Below are 21335 nucleotides of genomic sequence, written 5' to 3'. Positions count from 1 at the left end.
TCGGGATTTTTGGGAGGAAAAGGGGGAGGGAAAACAAAAAGCAGGCTGCTAATCCATGTGTCGGTCCTGCGTAACTTCGTGTCGGCTCGTTGTGGCTCGAGCTGCTTGGTGGCGTTTATCGGTGCAGGAAGCGGAAATTTCTCTCAGTCAAGTCGCGCAGCGAGCGGCGAGCAAGTGGAGCAACGCCTCCTCAGTCAGAGGACGTAAAACGACTCCAGAGCACGAGACACACACACACACACACACTCTCTCTCTCTCTCTCTCTCTGTCTCTCTCTCTCTCTCTCACACACACACACACACACACACACACACACTCTCTCTCTCTCTCTCTCTCTCTCTCTCTCTCTCTCTCTCTGTCTCTCTCTCTCACACACACACACTCACACACACACACACACACACACACACAGACATCCAGGGCCGGATTAAAAGTGCACAGGTCCCTGGGCCCAGAGTGTTCCAGCGCCCCCCCCCCCCCCCCCCCCCACACCCCTACAACAATGTGAAAAGTGGGAATGATACACTGAAACGACATTTCTAACATCTCTCAGCCAGTGGTACCAGTAGCAATACACTGTGGTGTAACTATCTGGCTTTTATGTACATTTTGTTTCATGTCCAAACTGCTGGTGTTTGCCCCCCATGGGCCCCAAGTAGGTGTAGGCCCCTGGACCCGTGCCCATAATGCCCATTGGATAATCCGGCCATTCACACAAGAACTGGCCAATAGAATGTGTCGACTGTCTTGCATTTGAAAAATCCACATTTCCATAGATTTAATATTAGTAACTATGATATTAAAGACGTGCACATGTAGTCAAAATTGCACCTTTACTGCTTTTGTCGTTTATCATTGTTGCTTTAATCTTTAAATGTGGTCGTTTTGTTCATTTTCCTCTTTTTCTTCTATTTTTTAATTTTTTTTTTTGTGTGTGTGTGTGCTGTTGTTTTGTTAGGTCTCATTCAATCTTTACCTCTTCATTTTACTGTACCTTTGGTTCCTGCATCTGCCTACCTCCCGTGGGCTGGTGTAAATGTTTTGGAGTTTTTCTCTTTTTTTTTTTCTGTTTTTGTGTATGCTTGTTAAGAAAGAAAAATCTTCATAAAAAAGATCTTAAATATATAAATGTGGTCGTTTTTCATTGTAGCATAGACACATGTTTGGTGAATTCTGATTTATTTTTAGGACTGTGACGATATGCTTTTGTCCCAATTCGATTCGATTCTTATTTTTTGGATGCCAATTCAATTTAAATTGCGATTCTCACAATTCTTTGACATTGATGATTTTTGTCAATTAAAAAAAATAAATGTACCAAACTTTTTTTTTTTTTTTTACTCGTCATTTCCCTTGGTCCTGTGATGGACTGGCGAGCTGTCCAGGGTGTACCCTGCCTTTCACCCAAAGCCAGCTTAAATAGGCTCCAGCTCCCCGCAACCCTGAATTGGATTAAGTAGTTTGGAACATGAATGAATGAATTTTCCTTGGTTTCCATGAGGAAAAAAACAACACAGTAGCCAGACCATCATTCTGCTGCTATAAAGCTCAATTAAAAGATCAATAAAAACAATAAAAATGACAAACATTTTATAATGGATTATTTTTATTTATTTGAAAAAAAAAAGATTTTTTTTAACAAAAAAAAATCAAATATTTTTAAAACAAAAAAATCCATTTTAAAATTATGAAGCAAAAAAATCTAGATTTTCAATTTTCCCACTCCTATTTATTATGTCCCTTTATATGCCAGCAATGACATAGATACGTGTTTGAAGAGGACAGATTTTATATCCGGCTGTATGAGGCTATAAACCAATAAAATGTAGCCTAAGTGACAAGACTAACTAGGGCTACAGCCCAACAGCCTCTTGCACTATCTGAAGTGTGACTCTCTTTACATGTCATGTTTATGGCAGGGGTGTTTAAAGTTAGTCCTAGATGGTGGGCTGTCCTGCAGTTTTGGATGTATCCCTGCTCCAACACACCTCACTTACATTAAATAGATCCAGTAAAGTTCTGCACAATGACCGATTAGTTTGAGTCAGGTGTGTTGGAGCAGGGATACATGGTAAACCTGCAGATGGACATCCCAGTATTTAAGGTTTTCATAGAGAAAAACAATGTTCTGGACTTTCCCCTGGAATCGGTATGCACAATCTGTTCTATTTTAGGCCCACATTGCACACTAAGTGGAGTCTCAGGTGTTGCTGAGATGAATTCTGTTTGACACACACGTTCAAATTCTCACACACACAAAAAAAGGTGAAAAACCGGTTGGTTACGGGTGCACTGAGCTCGCTTGCATTTCAAACCCTTGTCTCATTCCCTTAGCTGTCAGGTAAGACAGACATAAATAGAAGGGGGGAAATCCACCTTTTGCTTATCTTTACAAAAACCAATAAAGAGACCAAATAATCCAGTTAAGAAAAGCTCCCATTAAGGTTTGTTTAATTCTTAACCACTATCTTTTCACCTCTTTTTTTGTTCTCCCCCCACACAGTGCTCCTCTCCAAAGGTTTGGCTGCCTGTCAGAGCAGCATCACACAGGCGCACCATTTGCACCCCCGGGTGACAAAGGCGGCAGGGCTCTGATTACAATCTCAGAACCTGATTATGAATCAGAAGGTGACCTAATGACAACATCAGAGACGTCGCACCCGGCCTGCTGCCATCAGCACGGCAGATTATCTCAGCTGTGATCAGGGCTTACAACCACGTAATGTGTGAGTTCATGGCAGCCTGGGGATGCACTTATAACCGCGGTTTTAATGAACAACTGACAGGAGCCGTGCTTTAGCCTAATTATTCCTAGAGGTTCTGTTTCATTGCCGATATACTGGAAGTATAAAACCGAGGTTATGAGGTTGGGAAGGCTTTTTATAAACTCCTCATGCATAGATAGCCTTTGTGACAAAAGATGTAGAGTAACTGTAGAGCTTCTGTCCTCGAGGACCACAATCCTGCAGGTTTTCCATGTATCCCTGCTCCAACACACCTGACTCAAATCAATCAGTCATTCTGCAGAACTTCATTGGCTGTTGGATCTATTTAATGAAAGCCAGGTATGTTGGAGCAGGGATACATGGAAAGCCTGCAGGACAGCAGCTCTCGAGGACTGACTGACTGACACCATGTAGATGCTCTTGGTCCATATCAGTGCAATGCAAAAAAGTTTAAATGACTTAATAGCTGATTTGTTTCATCAATAAACATAATATAAACATTTAAGCATGAATTTTGTTTTTAATGTTGCGGAATTTTACCATTTTGTATTCAAGTATTTACAATCAATTGTTTGAATAGTTCTTTTAACTTATTCTTATGTGGTAAAACTCCTTTCAAGTGGGCAATAACTCTTATAGTGCATAATAGAGGTTTGTGTGCTCCGTCCTTTTCATGTGAGCATGAAACAGAGCACAATGCCGCTTGATTTTTGGGTAATCTGCTGAATGAGTTGAACACGGGTCTCTCGCTGCCAGAAGTGCCTGTCATTTCTAAACAGATTAGAATCAAGCAGATTAAAGCATGGTCACAGGATAATCCTGGGTTATTTTATACACAGGGCCTCAAATCTGCAAAGTCATCAAATGACACCTTAAGGGAAAGCCGTCCAATTGATTCCCTTCAACGCTTCACATATAATCGTATGAATAAAAAAAGGGCAACTTCATGTTTTATGTATTGGGACCTTACCAGTAAAATAAATGAATGAAATATGTTCCTTACCAGGTTTTAAAATTGGGTCTATATGCAACCTCAGATTAGCAATAATGCATTAAATATGACTGCCATTGTTAAACTAAAACAGCTTTTCAGTAGCGTGTAAACAACATTCAGCAGCCATTTCTTCATAGTTTTCTGTATGACTTTATCAGCATCTCACACTGATGTGAAGGTATTTTGATTGGTTTTTCTTTACAATATAGTTGCGGCTCATTGGAGCTTGCAGGCATTTATTTATAATCGACTCTTTGAAAGTCCCACCACAGCTTTTCAGTCATGTTGAGGTCTGGACTGAGACTGGAACACCTTTACCCCTTTGCTTTTCAGCCACGCTGTTGTCACTTTGCTGTTTTATCTGTTGGAAGACATCTAGAATACTAAAACTTGCTGCATTTTTCAGGTCCTGATGCTGCATAACACCACCCCTCCACCACCATGCTTGACAGCTACGCGGGGTATTTATGTTTGGTTTTTTTTTAATAACAAAAAATGCATTTGATCGGCTGCTACTGCCTTCATAATTCCTGTAGCATTAGTTGCTAAGACTTAGTTGCTCTTATGTTACTAATAAATAATTGTAAGGTGTCATTTGTCAACCTAAAGTTGTGTTCACCTCATTTTTAAAACTTGGAGAAGCATCTTTTTTCCTTATATCCTGCTAAATAAAACCTTCCAACTGAAAAAGGATGAATTTTCTTTTACATGGCTGTAAATAGTTGTATAGATGGATCAGCCTGTTGGTTCAAAATCAACCAATTAGTTACATTTCAGGCTGAAAACTGAAACAAAATCCATCCTGAAGCGTCTGCTATAATCTTCTCAATCTGTCCACTGTTTATGCAACAGCACAGCTTGTCAGTACAAGTAATACTGTTACCTCTTTAGGACAGTGAAAGGGTTTGATCTGGACAGGCTGTTGCTACGTGCGTGTGTGTGTTAATGCACCAGTGACCGAGTCAGCATGTAGACTGCAGTTATGTAGGTCACTGTGCTTTCCTGTCAGGCGTTTCGCTGACCTTCTTCTTCAGAGTCCTCCACTGCCATCCAGCGGAGGGAGTGTGTACTGCAGCTTAAATCAACTCAAGCTTTCAGTCTTGTATCTCTCCATCTCAACCCCTGGTCACGTCTTTAATGCATAGATGAACACAATAACTAGTTCTAGTTCTGAGAATACATTTCATTTAAAGTTTATAGGCACAAAAATCTTGTTTATGTTTATTAGTGGGAAATGTTTTCTACTTAAGTGGTCTTGACTTAATCCCTCTGACCCTTTTTGGTTGATTTAAAGCTTTGTTAGACTCCTCTTACCCTCCCAGTTGGGACTTTTCAGACTAACATTTAGAATAACGGCTGTGATGAAAGCCAATCTAAAAAGGTACAAAAGTATGATATCATGATGTCATTTAATTTGACATTAAACACTCATCGAAATATACGTAAAGTCTGAGTGTCTGAGAGCAGATCAGTTGACTCAGATATGCATTCTAACCCCACAGCATGTGACCATCTATGTAAAACCTCAGAGCGATTAAAGCAAGAACAGCTGGGGTCGCTTTTAATCGCTTCATTTATTTACAAAAGAAAACAAAGAAACTGTGAAACAAAAAAAACAAAAAAATAGAAGAGCAAGAACTAAAAAGCAGAGTTTAAACAGAGGAAGCACATGCTACCGTACGTCTGAGACACGTTTTGACAACATTGTTGAAACACATTTTAAAAAGCCACAACTTGTTTTTACAGCTCTAAAAGACGATGGCTGCTGTGCTCTGCATCCTCTGAAACTGAAATCTGCGCGTGTCTCGTCCTCTTTCGCTCCCCTCGCTGGCCGCCTCTCGCTCCGTCTTCTGTCTTGCCGTTTCTCTAGAACTTGAACTCTTTGTATTTCTTGGCGCCGCTGCGTGTGTCCTGTGGTTGGGCCTTCCGCTTTTTTTGCTGTTTGGTAGTAATGAAGCAGAGGGTGGAAGTCGACGTGATTAACATTCAAACATGACTGGAAACTATGTTTCTCTGGTTTTGAAGGAAACTTCTGTATGTTTTTGTGTAACAGATCAGATCCTTTTACATAAAAGCAGGACACACACACACACACACACACACACACACACACACACACACACTTGCGCTTGTTTAAAACATGTTTTCCAAATTAAACTGCACTGAAGAGATATTAAAATAAGGATCAACATACGAGAGAGATTCGCTGTTTTCCTACCTTCTGTTTAGCGGCGTGCTCAGCCACCATGTCGCTGAAGTCCTCCTTCTCCACCTGGGCTTGTTGCTCTCTGACGTGCTCCTCATACTTCTGTGTCATGGCCATCGGGTCAAGCTCCAGCTCCTCAGGGGCCAGGGCCACCTCCACACCCTGCGACTCCTGTCCTCCCCCTGTCTTGCGGCTGACCATAGCCTGGAAGCAGTTGGGACAAATAAAAGACACAAAGGTTTGAGATGCAGCTAGCATCACAGAACACCGCTGTATTTCTATGTTGCCTGGATACGCGCGCAGCCTTACCGCTGACATCTCGTAGATGTGCGTTGAGGCCATCATGGCTGCTCCTACGGGACCAGTTCTTCTCTCTGGGAGAACGGTGAAAAGCTGAGGTGTTTCATTCCTAAAGGAGAAACACAGACAGCAGGTAATGTTCTTGTTCAGCGTGACTGAATGCATAACATGTGTTTACAGTTTTTTTCTTTAAATACATTTTGCAACAAATGACTCATGAAATACAAAAAAAAAAAAAGAAAAAAAAGACCAATAATATAGACAAATGTTTATGGTTTAGTGTCAGAATGAGCCTTTATTGTTAAGTACGTTTGCACTAGAGTCGGAGTGGGAACGACAAAGACCATGGCTCCATCTGAGCTAATAGAAACTGAGCTTTTATACTTGGATATTTTCAAATTCATGAAAAATAATATACTGTAACTGAAATAATACTAATAATAATAAAATCTGTGTTAAAAGAAATTAAAGTAGCTGCATGAAATAGTGACTCTCACCCATCCATGGCCTCCTCGATCTTCTTCTTCCTGAGCTCGATCAGCTCTGGAGTCTCCATGCCGGCCGGTACCGATGAGAAGCCTCCTGGAGTGATCAGCCCACTGGAACACGAACAGGAAAAGTTCAGGAAGTTTGTCCTCATGAGGGAGACGTTTCATGTTTAGATTCATTAAAAAAAAAAAAAAATTTAAAAAAAGGCGGCTTGATTAAGATGATAAATCTGTGAGAATCAGCAGACTGACTCAAACACACACACACACACACACACACACACACACACAAAGCAGCCAAGGAGATGATGATGGGACCGCCTTCCACAAGATAACCACAGACAAGTTAAACATCTTATCAACTAAACCAATTAAAGCAGGGAAACAGTCATCAGGAAGCGACAGGTCAGTCGGTTAATTCCAGTAATTCCAGTTTGTGAGTTAAAGACTTCAGTGTGTCTTTTCACGACGACAGAGAAATAACTTTTCAACTCATACATCTTTATAAAGAATTAAAAAAAAAAAAAAAAGATTGTTTTTGTTCCTAATGGCCCTTTCACATCAGCCTTTCGGATCCGAATCCTCGTCTAACTTTGCTTCGTTTAAGGAGCAGTGAATGCGCCAAACGAATTCTGATTCGGATCAAAGAAGCAGACTCAGTCCGCCTACAAACGCAGGTCTCAGCCTGTTTCAAGCGGACCAAATACAGGAGGGGGACTACAAACAAACAAACAAACAAACAAAACAAAAAAAAAAAAGAAAAAAAAGTGACTTCCTGCATTTGATGTAGCATTGCATTGTGGGTAAATACATAGCGATGGAGTTAAGGGTCCTCTGTCTCGTCTGTTGTTCATACCGCATCCATTGTTGCAGTGTATTCCTGCAGAATACTTGCATAAGACAACATAAAAAACCCAAAACAGCGACAGTTTCGCCTCCATGTCCTGTCCTCTCTTTTGCTTTATACTAGTGCAGCGCCACTTTTGTAAAGTTTAGGCGTGTTTGACCAAAGTGCAGCGTGAATGCATTTCAGTCTGAATGGACACCCCCCCCATCCTGATGTGAACGCATCCTAATGAAACACAGAACGGAGCTAAATCTTTTAAGTCGGTGTTGAGACTGCTATCGATCCAGACGTTCCCACTTTGTAACTACTGGATGTAAGTGCATTCAGCACCTTTCTGCTGGTGTGAAGAATCCTGTTTCATCTGGCTTCTCTTCATCACTCTCTTCCTCCTCTTCTTCCTCTGACGATTCCTCATCTGAAGGCTCCAGCTCTCCCCACGGAGTGTGGTCCACCTCTTCCTCCTCAGCTTTAGCCTGGACACAGAACAGGAGGGAGCCTATAAACAACAGGCTTCAAACTGGAAACAGCCTGCAGGTTTGCTGCTCCACTGACAATAAAACGTTTTGCTGGTGGGGGATAAACTGAGGAAACACACAGCAAAGATGCTCAATTACACCTAATGCGAAGCGATGAAATCTAGTGGACGAAAGGGAAAAGATAAGTGAGCAGCAGAGGAGAACAACTTGTTCACTATCTTGGAGAGAATATGGATGGAAAAATATCACAAGATTCTCTAAAACACCTTCACAGACAAAATATCGGGATACAAAGTGCTGGAGACTACGTGGGGTCAATAAACCAGACCACGACCATGTGTCCTGGAGTTTTCCCTCCATTCCTATCTGTTGGCAGGCGCTCAAACAGTGTATGGACAAAATATTATTGGTAGACCTCCCACTTACTTTTGTGGTACTATATTTGAGTACTTTAAGTATAAAGTTGACTAGACCGAGATGGTCTTGACTGCAGCCTGGATAATGAGGCGGGGTTGGATATTGGACATTTTGATTGGATTAACCCTAACCACGCCCATTTAAGTTCCAACTCCGCCCATTGGACATTCAACCACGCCCAATATCCAGCCCAGCCCAGCCCCATTCTCCAGGCTGCAGCCGGGGGTTATTGACAAGACCAGGAGACAAATACATCTTAAGGACAATGTTGCTAACCAGCAAAAAAGTGATTACCAGAACATGGATGAAGAACGAGACACCTAAGCTTGATGACTGGATAGAGGTGATGCACAACACATATAATGGAAAAGATAACATTCTCTGTGAGAGATTCGAGGTAGATAAATTTAAAAGAATATGGGCAAGTTGGTTAGAGTACACAACACCAGTTAGGACAGATTTTATTTGAAGTGTATAAGGTCAAAACTAAAAACCCTACTTCATAGCTACAGAGGTTTAATTGTTAAATTACTAGTATGTCTTTTTTTTGTTTATACTTTTTTTCTTTTTCCTTCTGTAATTTTTTTGTTTTTTCTCTCTCTTTCTTAAGAAAATTGAGAAAATGTAACTTGTGATTAATGCAAATTAAAGTGATGTGGAAATGTTCAACAAAAAATTAAAACAATTAAACTAGAAGGTTAGAGCATCTAGTGCTGAGCTTGATGTTTTTGATGAGGTTTTTCTTTTTTAAAGGGTTTAATAATTTGAGAATGGTTTTATGGACAGCTGAATTTCTCTCTTTTAAGTAGGAAGCGCTGTACCTCCTTTCTGCTTGGACTTGTGCTATATTACCTCACATTTCAAAACAAAAAGAAATTCAGCATTTGTTTATTGTTTGTATGCTAATTCCCTAAAATCAGAATCAGAATGAAGTCTCACTATTGGTCCACTTTTGGTCACCTTATGCACCAATTAGATTTCGTTTAAACTCTAATTAATACATTTTTTATCTTTACCTGATGTAAACATTTTGACTGAACAGGCCGCTCTTGACATTAAAGGTGCATTATGTAACCTTCTGACCTTAATCTAGTCGCTGTGACTTACAGCTGGGGTAGGTAATGTTGGTGAGCTAGCGAGATCTTAAAGTCGCACTCTGATTTCGCTCTGGTTTTGTCATTTTTACCTGGAAGTCCACTGAATTGGTCCCGAACACGTCCCCGTAAAGCGGCTTGCCCATCTCGTCTACTGGCGGCTTCCCCCAGCCGCCGGCGTGATAACCAAAGGTGCAGTTCTGACAAAGACACACAAAGTAAATAAACCAAACAGCAACAAACACACTGATACCATCATGCTAATGATCAGAGCACATTCTTGGATAAAAAGCTGGCTCACACAGAAATGTAAACAATGATCATATATAGCATGTTGTTACCTCTGGGATGGGGGAGTTGAGTCCAGGGATCTTGAGGTTAGGATAGGAGGGCGGGGGGCCGTATCTCTGCATGGCTATCAACCAGGGAGGCGGCACCTTGTGGGAGTTCTGGAGAAGCAGTAAAAGTCTCGGCATGAGCTCACGGAACAGCAGCGATTATTTGGAGCAGCAAAATTGGCTCATTGCATGCTGGGTTAATGTGTTGAGCTAAAAATATGTTCAACATTAATTACCACATGTCTAATGAGAGATCAGCTGCATGGGTGCAGCATATTTTCTGTCATTATCTCTGCATGTTCCTGTCCTTGTTAGTGTGCTGCTGTAAACAAATCGCACATCAGCTCGCCTCGCACCATGCGTTTCCACAGCCGGTACAGACATCCAGTTAAACGTGACAAAAGTGGGAGCGACGCATCCGCGCAAACAACAGATGACTAGAACCTGACCATAAAGAAGCTACATTTCTGGCTAAACAATATGTATAAAACACACTAAATCAGTAAAGCTCTGGAACCATTTTCTCCTTTTGAATTTTAAAATATGAACGTGCATCTGAGCTCAAAGTACCAGGCAATAAAACAAAGCAGGGAAGCAACAAGCGATCATCAGAAAAGAAAACGTTCCGTGTTTCATTTTAACATCAATTTTTTTTTTCCCCCAGTTAAAAATGATATATTTATTGTTAACAGATAGTCTCATTTATTTGTTAATTTCTACTGATTTAATTGATTATTTACAACATTTTCAGCCAATTAAAATATCCCATTTTCCCTGCTTGCATTTTCAATCCCGGTGGAAAAATGTGCTAACTTTATTCTGAGTTGAATCAGCACCAGATAATAATAAATCGATCAATTAAAAGTAATAATGTAAATTAAAAATGCCATTTATGTTATGCAGATCTACTTCTTTACACTCTTTGCTGTGCTCAGGATTACCTCTGCCTCAGCCCTTATGTAATTTTTCCACAAGCGTTGTTGTTAAACATTCATTTAAGATTTGGGCACAATTCAGACGGAGCTTCAGTTTAAATAATATGTCAGTTTATGTTCCTATTGCACGAAACCATATGTTTGTGCCTTCCACTATTGATGACTCCTTTACTATCTGGGCCACACGTGGCTTGAGGACTTTGAAAGACATGTTTGTCAAAGGACTGTTTGCATCGTTTCAACAAGTGAAAACAGCTTTCCAAATACATGATTGTCATTTCTTCAGATATCTTCAGCTTCGCAGTTTTGTGTCTACTTCATTCAGTTACTTCCCCTCACGACCGCCTGACTCACTCATGGAAACAGTTTTGGATCTGAATGCTCGCTCCAAGGGACTGATTGGTAAAATTTATTCGGCAATTAATTCTTATAACTTGGAACCACTGGATCGTGTTAGGCGAAAATGGGCGGAGGAACTTGAAATTGTAATCTCTGAAGACGTTTGGAAAACTGTTATAAATAATATTTACTTATCCTCAATTTGTTTAAGACACAGGGTAATCCAGTTTAAAATTGTTCATAGATTGCACTGGTGTAAAGTGAAACTGGCAAAATTTAAACCAGATTTGGATCCTAACTGTGATCGTTGTGGAACCGAACTTGCAACATTATCTCATATGTTTTGGTCCTGTTCAAAGCTGGCACAATTTTGGCAATCCATTTTCAAATTTCTATCGGATGCATTTGGGATTAATATCGTAGCTGAGGCCAAAACTGCAATATTTGGTATTTCACCACGCATTATCAGCAGCCAAAAACATAAAATAGCAATTGCTTTTGCCACACTTATTGCTCGCAGGCTTGTACTGCTTAAGTGGAAGGAAAAGCACCCTCCATCTTTCAAATTATGGTTTATGGACCTTTTTTGTCATTTAACACTAGAGAAAATAAGGTACTCTCTAAGAGGCTGCGTTAATAAGTTCTTCAATATCTGGCAACCTATTTTGGATCAGATTAAGAAGGTGGATCCGTCACTTATCTCACAAGAGTAATTTATGTTTTAAATTATTATTGTTTCTGTTTTTGGTTTTTTTTTATGGTGCAACAGGGTGGGAGGGTTTGTTTTGGGGAGTTTATAAAAAAAAAAAAAGAAAAAAAAAAGATGACTGTATTGTATTTTCAACAATATGTCTAACAATATTTTTTCAATAAAAAGACTTTGAACAAAAAAAAAAAAAAGCCATTTCTGTACGATGCCTCTGTCAGAGACTAATCAGGACTCATGTCAAGCTCTCATCTGTTGTTACTGTGAACTGACAGATGATGTAAAAAAGCTTTCCTGCTGAAAACCAATAAAATATATTTTGGATTTTAAAAAAAAAAGAAAAAAAGAGTCATTTCTCTGATATATGCATGGTGTGTAGTAACTGGGAAAATATAAACATGCACCATGGAGCTCTACTGCTCTGTAGTGACAAGTTTTGTGAGCGGTTGGAACATTAAATTGCACATTTTAAAGGCTCTGCTTTGTGTTCATGACTTCCTGGAGCTTACAGGTCCGACCGGCATCCCCAGAGCAATCCGCAGCTCATCAGACAGATCTCCTGGCTTCTTCTCTTTCAGGCGAGTTTCAAACTCTTTACCCTGCAAGTGGCACGAAAACACACAACAAAGCTGAATACACAACACCGTCCACGCAGAAATACAACTATTCTTTCCAGATGAACCACGAAGCGTAAAGTAGCGCTGTACCTCGTAGTACAGGTCTCCGTGGATCGTGAGTTTCGGTTTGATTTGCCATTTGAAGAAAGCGTCGTGCAGCTTTTGGTAGTCGATGTCGATTTTCCCCATCTTGGGACGAACCTTCTCTCTCATTTTGGTTTTCATCGTTTTGGCGTCCTCCTGGAAGCAGAGAAGAATGAAGCGATCGCATGAACCGCGCCAGAATTTCCCAGCTAAAAAGAGAAAACTCCCACCTTCTCCTGGAGAGCCTCCCTCATCTCCTGAATCCCCGTCCTCCTGATGAACTCCGGCAACTCAAACGGAGGCTTCTCTATTCCTCTCTTTCCCTGCAGATACTTTCTTTTGAAGCACCAATGGCGGGGCACTGGCACGGTGTTCCTGGTGGCCTTCAGGTGGACCAGCAGCTTGGGCTCCTGAGCTGTCACATCATGCATCTCCACAACATCTGGACGAGCCACCAGCTGGGGGTAAGAGGCACAAAACAAGAAGAGATGGACATCTGTTAGTATGAGAGAAAAACACGACTTTATTAGCAAACATTCCTGTTTATTTACCTGTTTGAGCTCAGCTACAGTCAGCCTGTTCATGCGCCTCAGCTTCTTCTTGGACAGCTTCGGCACATCTGGTCTGGCTTCCTGCACGGAAAAAATAAAAAATTAAAAAAATACCGGCTTTGTAAATCATCTGTTCAAAAATTTACTTCTTTCAGCTGCAATTTTTCTTTAAAAAAAAATAAATAAAAAGGAAGGATTATGACCTCATCGCTGTCGTCACTGTCCTTCCTCTCCTCCTCGAAACCTTTCTTCCGCAGCATGCCCACTGCTTCGTGCTTCTCAGCCTTCTCCGGCTCCTTCTCCTTCTCTTTCTTCACATCATCAGTCAGCTAGAACAGAGAAGAAACGTTCAGGCTAAAAATCAAACAAGCTGTTTAAGATGGAGTAGAAATTTAACAAAAAAATCCACCTTAAATGCCTCAAAAATCCTCTTGAAGAAGATGAAGTTGGGGTCGTAGATCTCCGGCTCTTCTGTGACGTACTCGATCTCCACCTCCGGCTCCTTTTCTTTGTCCTTCTGCTTGTTCCCGCCCTCCTTCTTCTTCTCCTGCTGCTGCTGCTGCTGCTCGGCTTGCTCCTTCTTCTCCTGCGCACGTTTCTTCTTGCTCTTCTTCTTGCGGTTCCTGCGTTTGCGGTTTTTCTGCAGAGTGATGCATCATTTTAAAAGGAATAAAAACCATTTGCTGTCGGCTTGAGCTGCCATTCAGACAGTTATTCTGCTAAAAGCTCCGAGCAGGTTGGAGATAATGTTTCACTGTGCTTTGGAAGGAGTGAGCTCACATCTTTTTTAGACATCTGACCGTCATCATCTTCCGTCTCAGACATCAGAGCAGAAGAATTGCTCACATCCATATCTCCTCCTTCATAATCTTCTTCTTCTGAAAGGAAGATGATCAAACTTCTTAAAAAGGTCATTTTTGTTGATCTGCCCTACACTATTTCATATCAAAACGGCACAATATGGACTTTTCAGATCGAGGCAGAATTAGCTGATGCTGTTTACAGGGTTCCTCTGGAGCCTGTGTGACAGCGTAAGATGATAAACAGAAGTTAACCGATCATGATTACACGACCAGATGAGAAGGATCACGCATCGCTTTCCAGCCTGTTGAAACTTTGAATCTCAAATCAGGCTTAATGGTAATAATGAAAGGAAATAAATAATAAAGTAAATGTGTACATCACACTTATTCAAAACGTTTATACTGAGACAATACAAACAGGAAATGGTTCCTATGAGGTTTCATTCCCTGGTTTGTTTCATTTAGCCGGTTTGTTCAGATGACAACTAAATCATTTCAGAGTTAATTTGTTTTTCCTTCCTTCTCAGAATCATTTGGGTTCATATCTTTCCACTTCTCGCTTCAGACATGTGAACAATCACTGGGAAAGTATCGTCTAGGTGCTTCAGAAATAATCTGATCCTATCGAATCATTTAGAATGTGGAGGCGTGGAACAATCGAATCACCCATGATAACCCGTTTGTCTTTTAACATCATGTCCTGAGAGCTGTGCTGACCTGCTGGATCAGTGAGCTGCTCCTGTCTGATCTCCTTCAGCTGGAGGATTTTCTCCAGAGCCTGGGGGATCTTGGGCCCACTGATACTCACTTCCTCGTTCTGCCACGCCTGCAGCCAGTTAGAAAACCAAAATGAAACTATTTGCACAAAACAAGATAAAAAAAAAAATCTGACTAAAGACTGTTAAATCAACCAAAAACTACTTGTTTCATAAATACAGAGTTTGACAAATAACAGGAAATAACTTACTTTAATTTGTTTATTCGAAAAAAGGGAAAAAGAAACGAAAACATTAAACTAGAAAAAAAAAAGTAACATCTAATCCCTTAATAAATCTTAAATGGATGAGAACTGTTTCAGACACATGCAACATATCAGCACAAATGGAAAATCTACAATCTGTCCGAGTGGACAGTCATTCTGCAAACCTCTCTGTTGTCTTCTCCTGGAGGAGGTGGGACCCTCTGTTTCTGGGATGGCAACAACGTGACACCAGGAGGCAGCGGCCCACGAGGATCCAAAAGAGAAACTTTGAATTTTACAAGCAAAACAAAAGTATTACTCATTTACCCCCCAAAAAAAACTGTGATAAGACATGTTGGCCTTCATCCTGAGACACCGACAGAAGTGACGATATTATCACTTGTAGAAACGCTAAAGGTTTTTAAAATTTCAGTCCCACCTCTGACACCACCGACAGGAATCTTTGCCATTTCCTGACGCTCCTGTTCCAGTAGCACGGCAGCCTAAAAGAATAAGAACAGAGGAAACGAGACGTGAATGAAATATGTATGTAACAATGAGGGGAGAAAAGAAAACCAGATTAATTTAATCGGATTTATCTTTAATGTCTCACCCTCTTCTGTTGCTCCAGAAGGTCCTGCTCATCTCCCTGTCATGATCAGAGAGAACGGACATGAAATACGTTTCAGTTAAAAGTGTTTCTAGGCACATATTTGCGTTTACTCTTCCCTGACATGGAGTTTGACAAGATAATCCTCTCCATACGGGTTAGTATTTTTAAAGATAAAGCTGGACGTGAGAAATGCACAACGTAGTTGGTCGACTTGTGCCGCAGCCACCTCACCTGCTGCTTGGCTCTTTCCTCCTGCTGTAAAACCATGGCGGCTCTCTGCTGAGCCATTTTCAGCTGGTCCTCCTGCGACAGGCCAGGAGGGGGTAAACCTCCGTGCTCCATGCCCATGTGCATGCCAGGTGGAGGGGGGGCTCCAGGGGGCATCATAGGGTGGAGCATACTCATACCAGGAGGCAGGGGCGGCATTGGCATCGGAGGTAAATGAGGAATACCTGGCATCTGACGAGGAGGAAATAGAAGTGTGATTGTGTGAAGGCAACTTAAGTGGCGGCTGTGTGCCTGGACACAAATGACTGGATCCATTTTTGTGTAGTTTAACTTTAAAATAATAGTAATAATGTCTAAACTAGATGACATACCCAGTGCACACGTTGATGCTTTTTTAAAGTACATTTTACTGTCTATGCTTTAAATACTGAAATAAAAAGAACCATGTAAATATAAAAAATAATTCCAAACTAAACATATTTTTCTGTGTGCTCTCTATTGTCAGGATGGGAGAGATCATTTTATCACTAAGTGGATGGCTGCCATTTACGTTTATTTCATTCACTAGACATTATCTGATGAGTTGGGAGAACTCTATGAAACAAGCAACAATCTGTAAAGTTTCTTCTACAAAATAATTAATTACAGCCAGTTGATGTTGTTTAAGAGCCGTATATGTGACTAATATTTTCCAGAACTCTAAACACAACAGAAACAATATCACAGTTCTTTTAAAACAAATCCCAGTGGTCACTGCCATAAAATATGGCTTACACACCAAAACAATTAGCCGCTTTACAATGAGTAGCTGTTTATAACCTTCCTTAGGTCAAAGAAACCGTGTAAACAATGGCATTTTCACTAGGACCTAATGAAACAATTACCTGGGAGCCCACTGATGGATCCTCATTAGATTTGGTGAGGATAATCCCAGTCTGCAGAGGAAAACATGCACAGCAATCAGAAACACCAACAGCATTTGGAGCTCTAGTAACCTGATGAGATCTTAAAGGCAGTTTCAAAAGTGGCAACCAAAAGGTAAATGACAGATCAAGGAATGAAAGAAGAACTCGTGTAAAATACTCTTCACAGTGACTGCTGCATCAACTCCACATACAAATCTTACTGGTCTGTAATGTTCGCATGGCTGTGAGATTAAGTTTATAACGTGTTGAGATGAGTAAGTTTCAGAAGCAGCAAAACACACACACACACACACACACTATAAACTGATGTGTAAAACTTTGTTTACCTGCATCATGTAGCCCTTCAGTCTGTCAATCAGCTCCTCTCTGGGGCCTGGATGTGGGAAAAAGTACTTCTATTATTGCAAACAAGGCAATGTTGAGCTGAGCCCCAAATTCAGACGTATTTACTAAAATAAATAAACTTATTTTTAGACAAATCAATAGAAAAGCGCGGGGCCGAAATGTTCAGCGACTGACCGTGAAAGTTAGCAGAGGGGCTAAAACTAAGCTAGTTATTATACCAAAGCAAACAGCAAATAACGTCAGCATTGTTTGATCCACTTTGTAAAGGCTGAATTAAAAGAGATCTGTTAAACAGTAAGGTATATGACATTTAATAGACTATAAACACATTACCGGCCTGTTTTTTGCCTGGTATAAATGGAAGTACTGCGTTTTTAAGCTACTTGTTAGCCTCTGTGAGCTAAACACATTGCTTGTTAAGCGCCTTGTATCTTTCCGGAGCTCTTTTCTTACCCATTGCAGGGGCTCCAAGCTCCGCCAGCTTGGCCTGAAGCTCCGGGTTGCTCCATGTGTTTAACGCTGCGATAGCAGTCCCTATATCAGAGGGGAGAGACTCGGTGCCCGGTGGTCCGTCGGATGCCATGTTGAGGTTTGCTCAATGGAACAACGGCGGCTGTGGAAATCACGCGAGAACGGGATTACAGCAAAGCATCATGGGAAACGCGCGTTGCTAACTGGGAAATGACGTGTGGAAACCACGGAAACAAGTCATTTTGCTACAAGCCTCTAGATGTCAGTGTTGAAACATTTGTTCAACAAACTAGAGATTGTTTCAGAATACAGGGACTAGGCTTTACTATTGGGGTGGTCGGCTTACTCATATATGTACAGGAATATATATATATATATATATATATATATATATATATATATATATATATATATATATATATATATATATATATATATTACCAATGTTATTTCTATAGCATCTTTTATGTACAAGACAATTCAAAGTGCTTTAAAATCAAACAGTCAATGATATGTTTTATTTAAAAACAAAAATAGTTTACTAAGAATAACCCTGAATGGTTTGCCTTTAATCACTGCTGCACAAACACACTCACCTGAAATGGAGAAAATTGCTTTCAAACAAATCACAAGATTTATCAGCGTTTCTTCAGTATTATTGCACGTTTAATTCAGCACATTGGTGATTTTTATATCCTCTTTATGAAATAAAAACTGTCTGAAGAAACAATGCTGGATTATTATTAGGAACATGTAGTGCTGAATTAGAAAAACATAACAGTGCATGACGTGCTGCGTTCACTTGCACACTGCACACTTGTTAGAATATTACTGTTCTTATGATGGCTCTTTGGGGTCATTCAGATTTTTAGGTTTGAGCAGTGGCCCTCCAAGGACACCCTTTTGGCCCCACGCTCGAATCATTTGTAATCATTGAGGAATCCAGGGGCGGACTTACCATTAGGCAAAACTAGGCGGTTGCCTTGGGCCCCCATAAAACTTGTGCCACATAAAACTTGTCATAAACATATGTTTATTTATTACTTAGTTACTTAATACCAACAAAAATAGTTTTTGATTAAAATGCATTCGCTAAACTGCCAGCAGAATGCTTTTTATATTATGTGTGCCCCCCCCTTCAGTCTCCACCCCCTTCTGGTATATAGGGCCACCTAATGCCTAAAGGGATCTGTGACTGTGATGCAGTCACTAAGTTGATCTGTAACTTAAAGAATGACTTGTCACAATAAATGGTCAGTTCGTACCATCGAGTGAAGCAACCCTTCTCTGTCATTGTACACGGTCCTCTCAGTCAGCAAAGATACTTTTACACTGGCTGTTAGCGACGCAAATAATGTACAGTTGTGGAGTAGAAAGTGTAATATTTACCATAGGGCCCCATGCCTGCCTTTGCCTGGGGCCCCAAATCTCTTAAATCCGCTACTGGAGGAATCTGGGAGCATATTTCAGCATCTTGAATAAAAAACACGAAAAAAAAAACAACAAAACCGAAGGCTTCAGTAGCTGTGCGACGTTTACCATCGAATATACATGATTTGCTACCAACATTGAAAAAAAAGAAGATAAATTAAAGTTCTTGGTGTAAAAAGCCTCCCATATTGCAGCGTTGTGGTTTGCGACTAATGGGCACTGCGCATGCGCCGTACAGGGGCTTGAGCAGGACAGACAGCAGGGCGTTTCTGCGCCGCTACAGGAGCACAAGGGGGCTGAGCTGCTTAAAACATGGAAAGAAACAGAGACCGTCGACTTGTGCATTAAATGTCACCAGCTGCACTTTAAGGAAAAACCAGGTAAATATGAAATTCCTCCATTAACTACGCTGAATTGCGATACAACAGGATTTCACTTGCATCTACTGTCACTGTGAACTTTGGAAGTGTGTGTGCGCGCGCGCTGTTTTATTTAAACCTAATCACGCGACAGCAAGCTGCGTGGAAAACGTAACATCACAAGGCTTTTTCTGCTCCCCTACAAATAGTTTGTTTAAATTTAATCTTAGTTTTCCGACCAAACTCAAATAAAATCGAGTCGCCCGGCTGCTCGTCTTGGTCAACTTAGGAAAAGTTCAAGTTTGACAACTGGCCATTGTTTCTTCTTTCAGGGACCACACCTTCCATCAAAACAACATGCTTATCTGTGTGAGCCAAATGCACGCGTAAAACATTTAAATACATACAAAAACATGCAAAAACTGAGAATAAAATGTCAAAAAGTCAAGATATTATTGTCTAAATACAAATATCTGCAAAAGCAGTTTCATTTCCTTCACCTTGGATTAAAATCACTCATGCTGAGAGCATTTTTCCTCATGTGCTTGCTTGTGAGTGTTTAGTTTCTCTGCTGGTCTATTTTCTTCCCAGGCTTTAAGGCAAACACTTTGGATATTTAATTTCACCATCATTGATGTTGGAATCTGAATCTTGCATGCAGGAATACTCGGGAAGCAGCCAGAAAGCTGACTTCTGGCCCCACCTCAACTTCACACGATCACAGCGGCTTGTCAGCACGTTGTTTTCAGGAGGAAACCACTGAAACACAAGACTCAGACATGCATCAGCAGAAAGCTGTAATGCTTTTTATAGCTGCGTGGTTTTAAATCTCCCAATAATGATGGTGCAGTACTACAGTATGCGAACGCTTCGGCTTCCCTTGTGTGAAGGATTTTCATTCCTTCCTCTAAAATGCCTTTTGTTTTTCATCTTGTAGGCACTGCTCTTTTAGAGGTCTTTTTCACAGATTTACCATGAATTGGATGCTGCTTAGTAAATCCATTCTTGCCCCTCAAGGAGTGTGGAGTTCCCTTTTCCCAGTTAAAAAGTGCAGTGAAAGCCAGAAGCATGATTGATCCAGTCCAGTGTTTCATGGAATGTTGCACTTTTTTTTCCCCTCTAAACATATAATTGTCCAAGATTTGTTTTCTTAGTTGTCTCCTAAATTTGTTAGGCTCCTTTTTAGATGTTCATTTGGAAAACGATGATGGATTTTTCTGGTCAGGACAATAAATTCAGCAAAGCAGAACAGATAATCCACACTTTGAAGTAGGGCTGGGCGATATGACCTTTTAGTAATATCCCGATATTTTTATGCCAGGTCACGATATACGATATATATCTCGATATTTACCTTAGCCTTGAATTAATGCTTTGGTGCATACAATCACACCAGTAAGATGATTTTGTGTCTCCGTTAAAACATAATTGCTCATACTGCATTAAGATATGCTGATTTTAAACATTCATGCCAAAAGGATGAAATTGTAACGAAGCAAACTGATCAAAACCGCATTTATTGAACAGTTAAAGCAGTGGCAGAAACATGTCATTTTAAAACAAAATAAAGTGCCTTTGCATGATGTAATAAATGCAACGTATGAAAATACGTGCTCTAGGGGGGGACTTTTCAAATGATGAACTATTATAAGGCTTTGCTTTATGGATACGTTTTTGAGTTGTCGTGTATTTTTTTTAATCGCAGAGTTTAGCGTAGAAATCAGTCTTATAATACAGGCAGAATGTCCTCGTATCGTCTCCAATAAACGGCTTCAGACAGCTTTTAATTCAGGATTTGATTCCCACTGTTTTCTGTACTTTCTAGAGACATGACGAGCTAGATAAATATGCTTGTTTCACACACACAGTGGATGAGGTCAGTAAGTGACAGAGGCTGTGAATGTAATCAAATATAATGAATTATTTTTGCATGGTGTGAAAAACTTTGCAATTTACATCCCACTCTGTAATCCAGAGCGAGATCAGTGGCGGATTTGGCTGTTCATTGTGACTGTAGGTGCAGTCGTGCAGGTGTCCTCTCTGCTCCTCTGACTGGCTGCAGCTGCAGCCGGAGCGACTG

At 40.6% G+C, this 21335-nt stretch overlaps 2 protein-coding genes across 2 annotated transcripts in view; one reads left to right on the top strand and one right to left on the bottom strand.

The window, feature by feature from the left end:
• Nucleotides 1-5275: 5275 nt before the first annotated feature.
• sf3b2 (splicing factor 3b, subunit 2) lies at nucleotides 5276-17579 on the bottom strand. Its single transcript, XM_079257540.1, has 22 exons — nucleotides 17448-17579; nucleotides 16976-17022; nucleotides 16608-16658; nucleotides 15727-15954; nucleotides 15496-15531; nucleotides 15322-15385; nucleotides 15068-15168; nucleotides 14639-14747; nucleotides 13899-13996; nucleotides 13528-13758; nucleotides 13322-13447; nucleotides 13119-13199; nucleotides 12798-13025; nucleotides 12574-12723; nucleotides 12376-12465; nucleotides 9890-9997; nucleotides 9641-9748; nucleotides 7892-8034; nucleotides 6724-6825; nucleotides 6236-6335; nucleotides 5939-6130; nucleotides 5276-5658 (listed from the first exon to the last, which is right to left on the bottom strand). The coding sequence occupies exons 1-22, from the start codon at nucleotides 17575-17577 to the stop codon at nucleotides 5587-5589; spliced, it is 2595 nt and encodes an 864-aa protein (XP_079113666.1). The 5' UTR covers nucleotides 17578-17579; the 3' UTR covers nucleotides 5276-5586.
• A 1560-nt stretch (nucleotides 17580-19139) lies between these two features.
• capn1 (calpain 1) overlaps nucleotides 19140-21335 on the top strand; it is a 42475-nt gene continuing 40279 nt past the window's right edge. The window contains exon 1 of the mRNA XM_079257952.1: nucleotides 19140-19276. The gene's annotated coding sequence lies outside the window, so the exon portion shown is untranslated. The remainder of the gene's footprint in view (nucleotides 19277-21335) is intronic.

Source organism: Telmatherina bonti (genome assembly GCF_933228915.1).
Source record: "Telmatherina bonti genome assembly, chromosome: 18".
In the NCBI taxonomy this organism is placed as follows: Eukaryota; Metazoa; Chordata; class Actinopteri; order Atheriniformes; family Telmatherinidae; genus Telmatherina; species Telmatherina bonti.
Note: the sequence above shows the minus strand (reverse complement) of the source record. Positions and strands in the feature narration are given on the sequence as shown.

What these genes read in the sequence shown, in the direction of transcription:
- sf3b2 (XM_079257540.1), bottom strand. Translation starts at nt 17,577, where the DNA reads ATGGCATCCGACGGACCACCGGGCACCGAGTCTCTCCCCTCTGATATA. An exon ending in TGGGGATGCCGGTCGGACCT is followed by an intron (nt 9,998 to 12,375) that starts GTAAGCTCCAGG and finishes CTGCTTCTCCAG; the next exon opens with AACTCCCACAAGGTGCCGCC. An exon ending in AGCACGCCGCTAAACAGAAG is followed by an intron (nt 5,659 to 5,938) that starts GTAGGAAAACAG and finishes ACTACCAAACAG; the next exon opens with CAAAAAAAGCGGAAGGCCCA.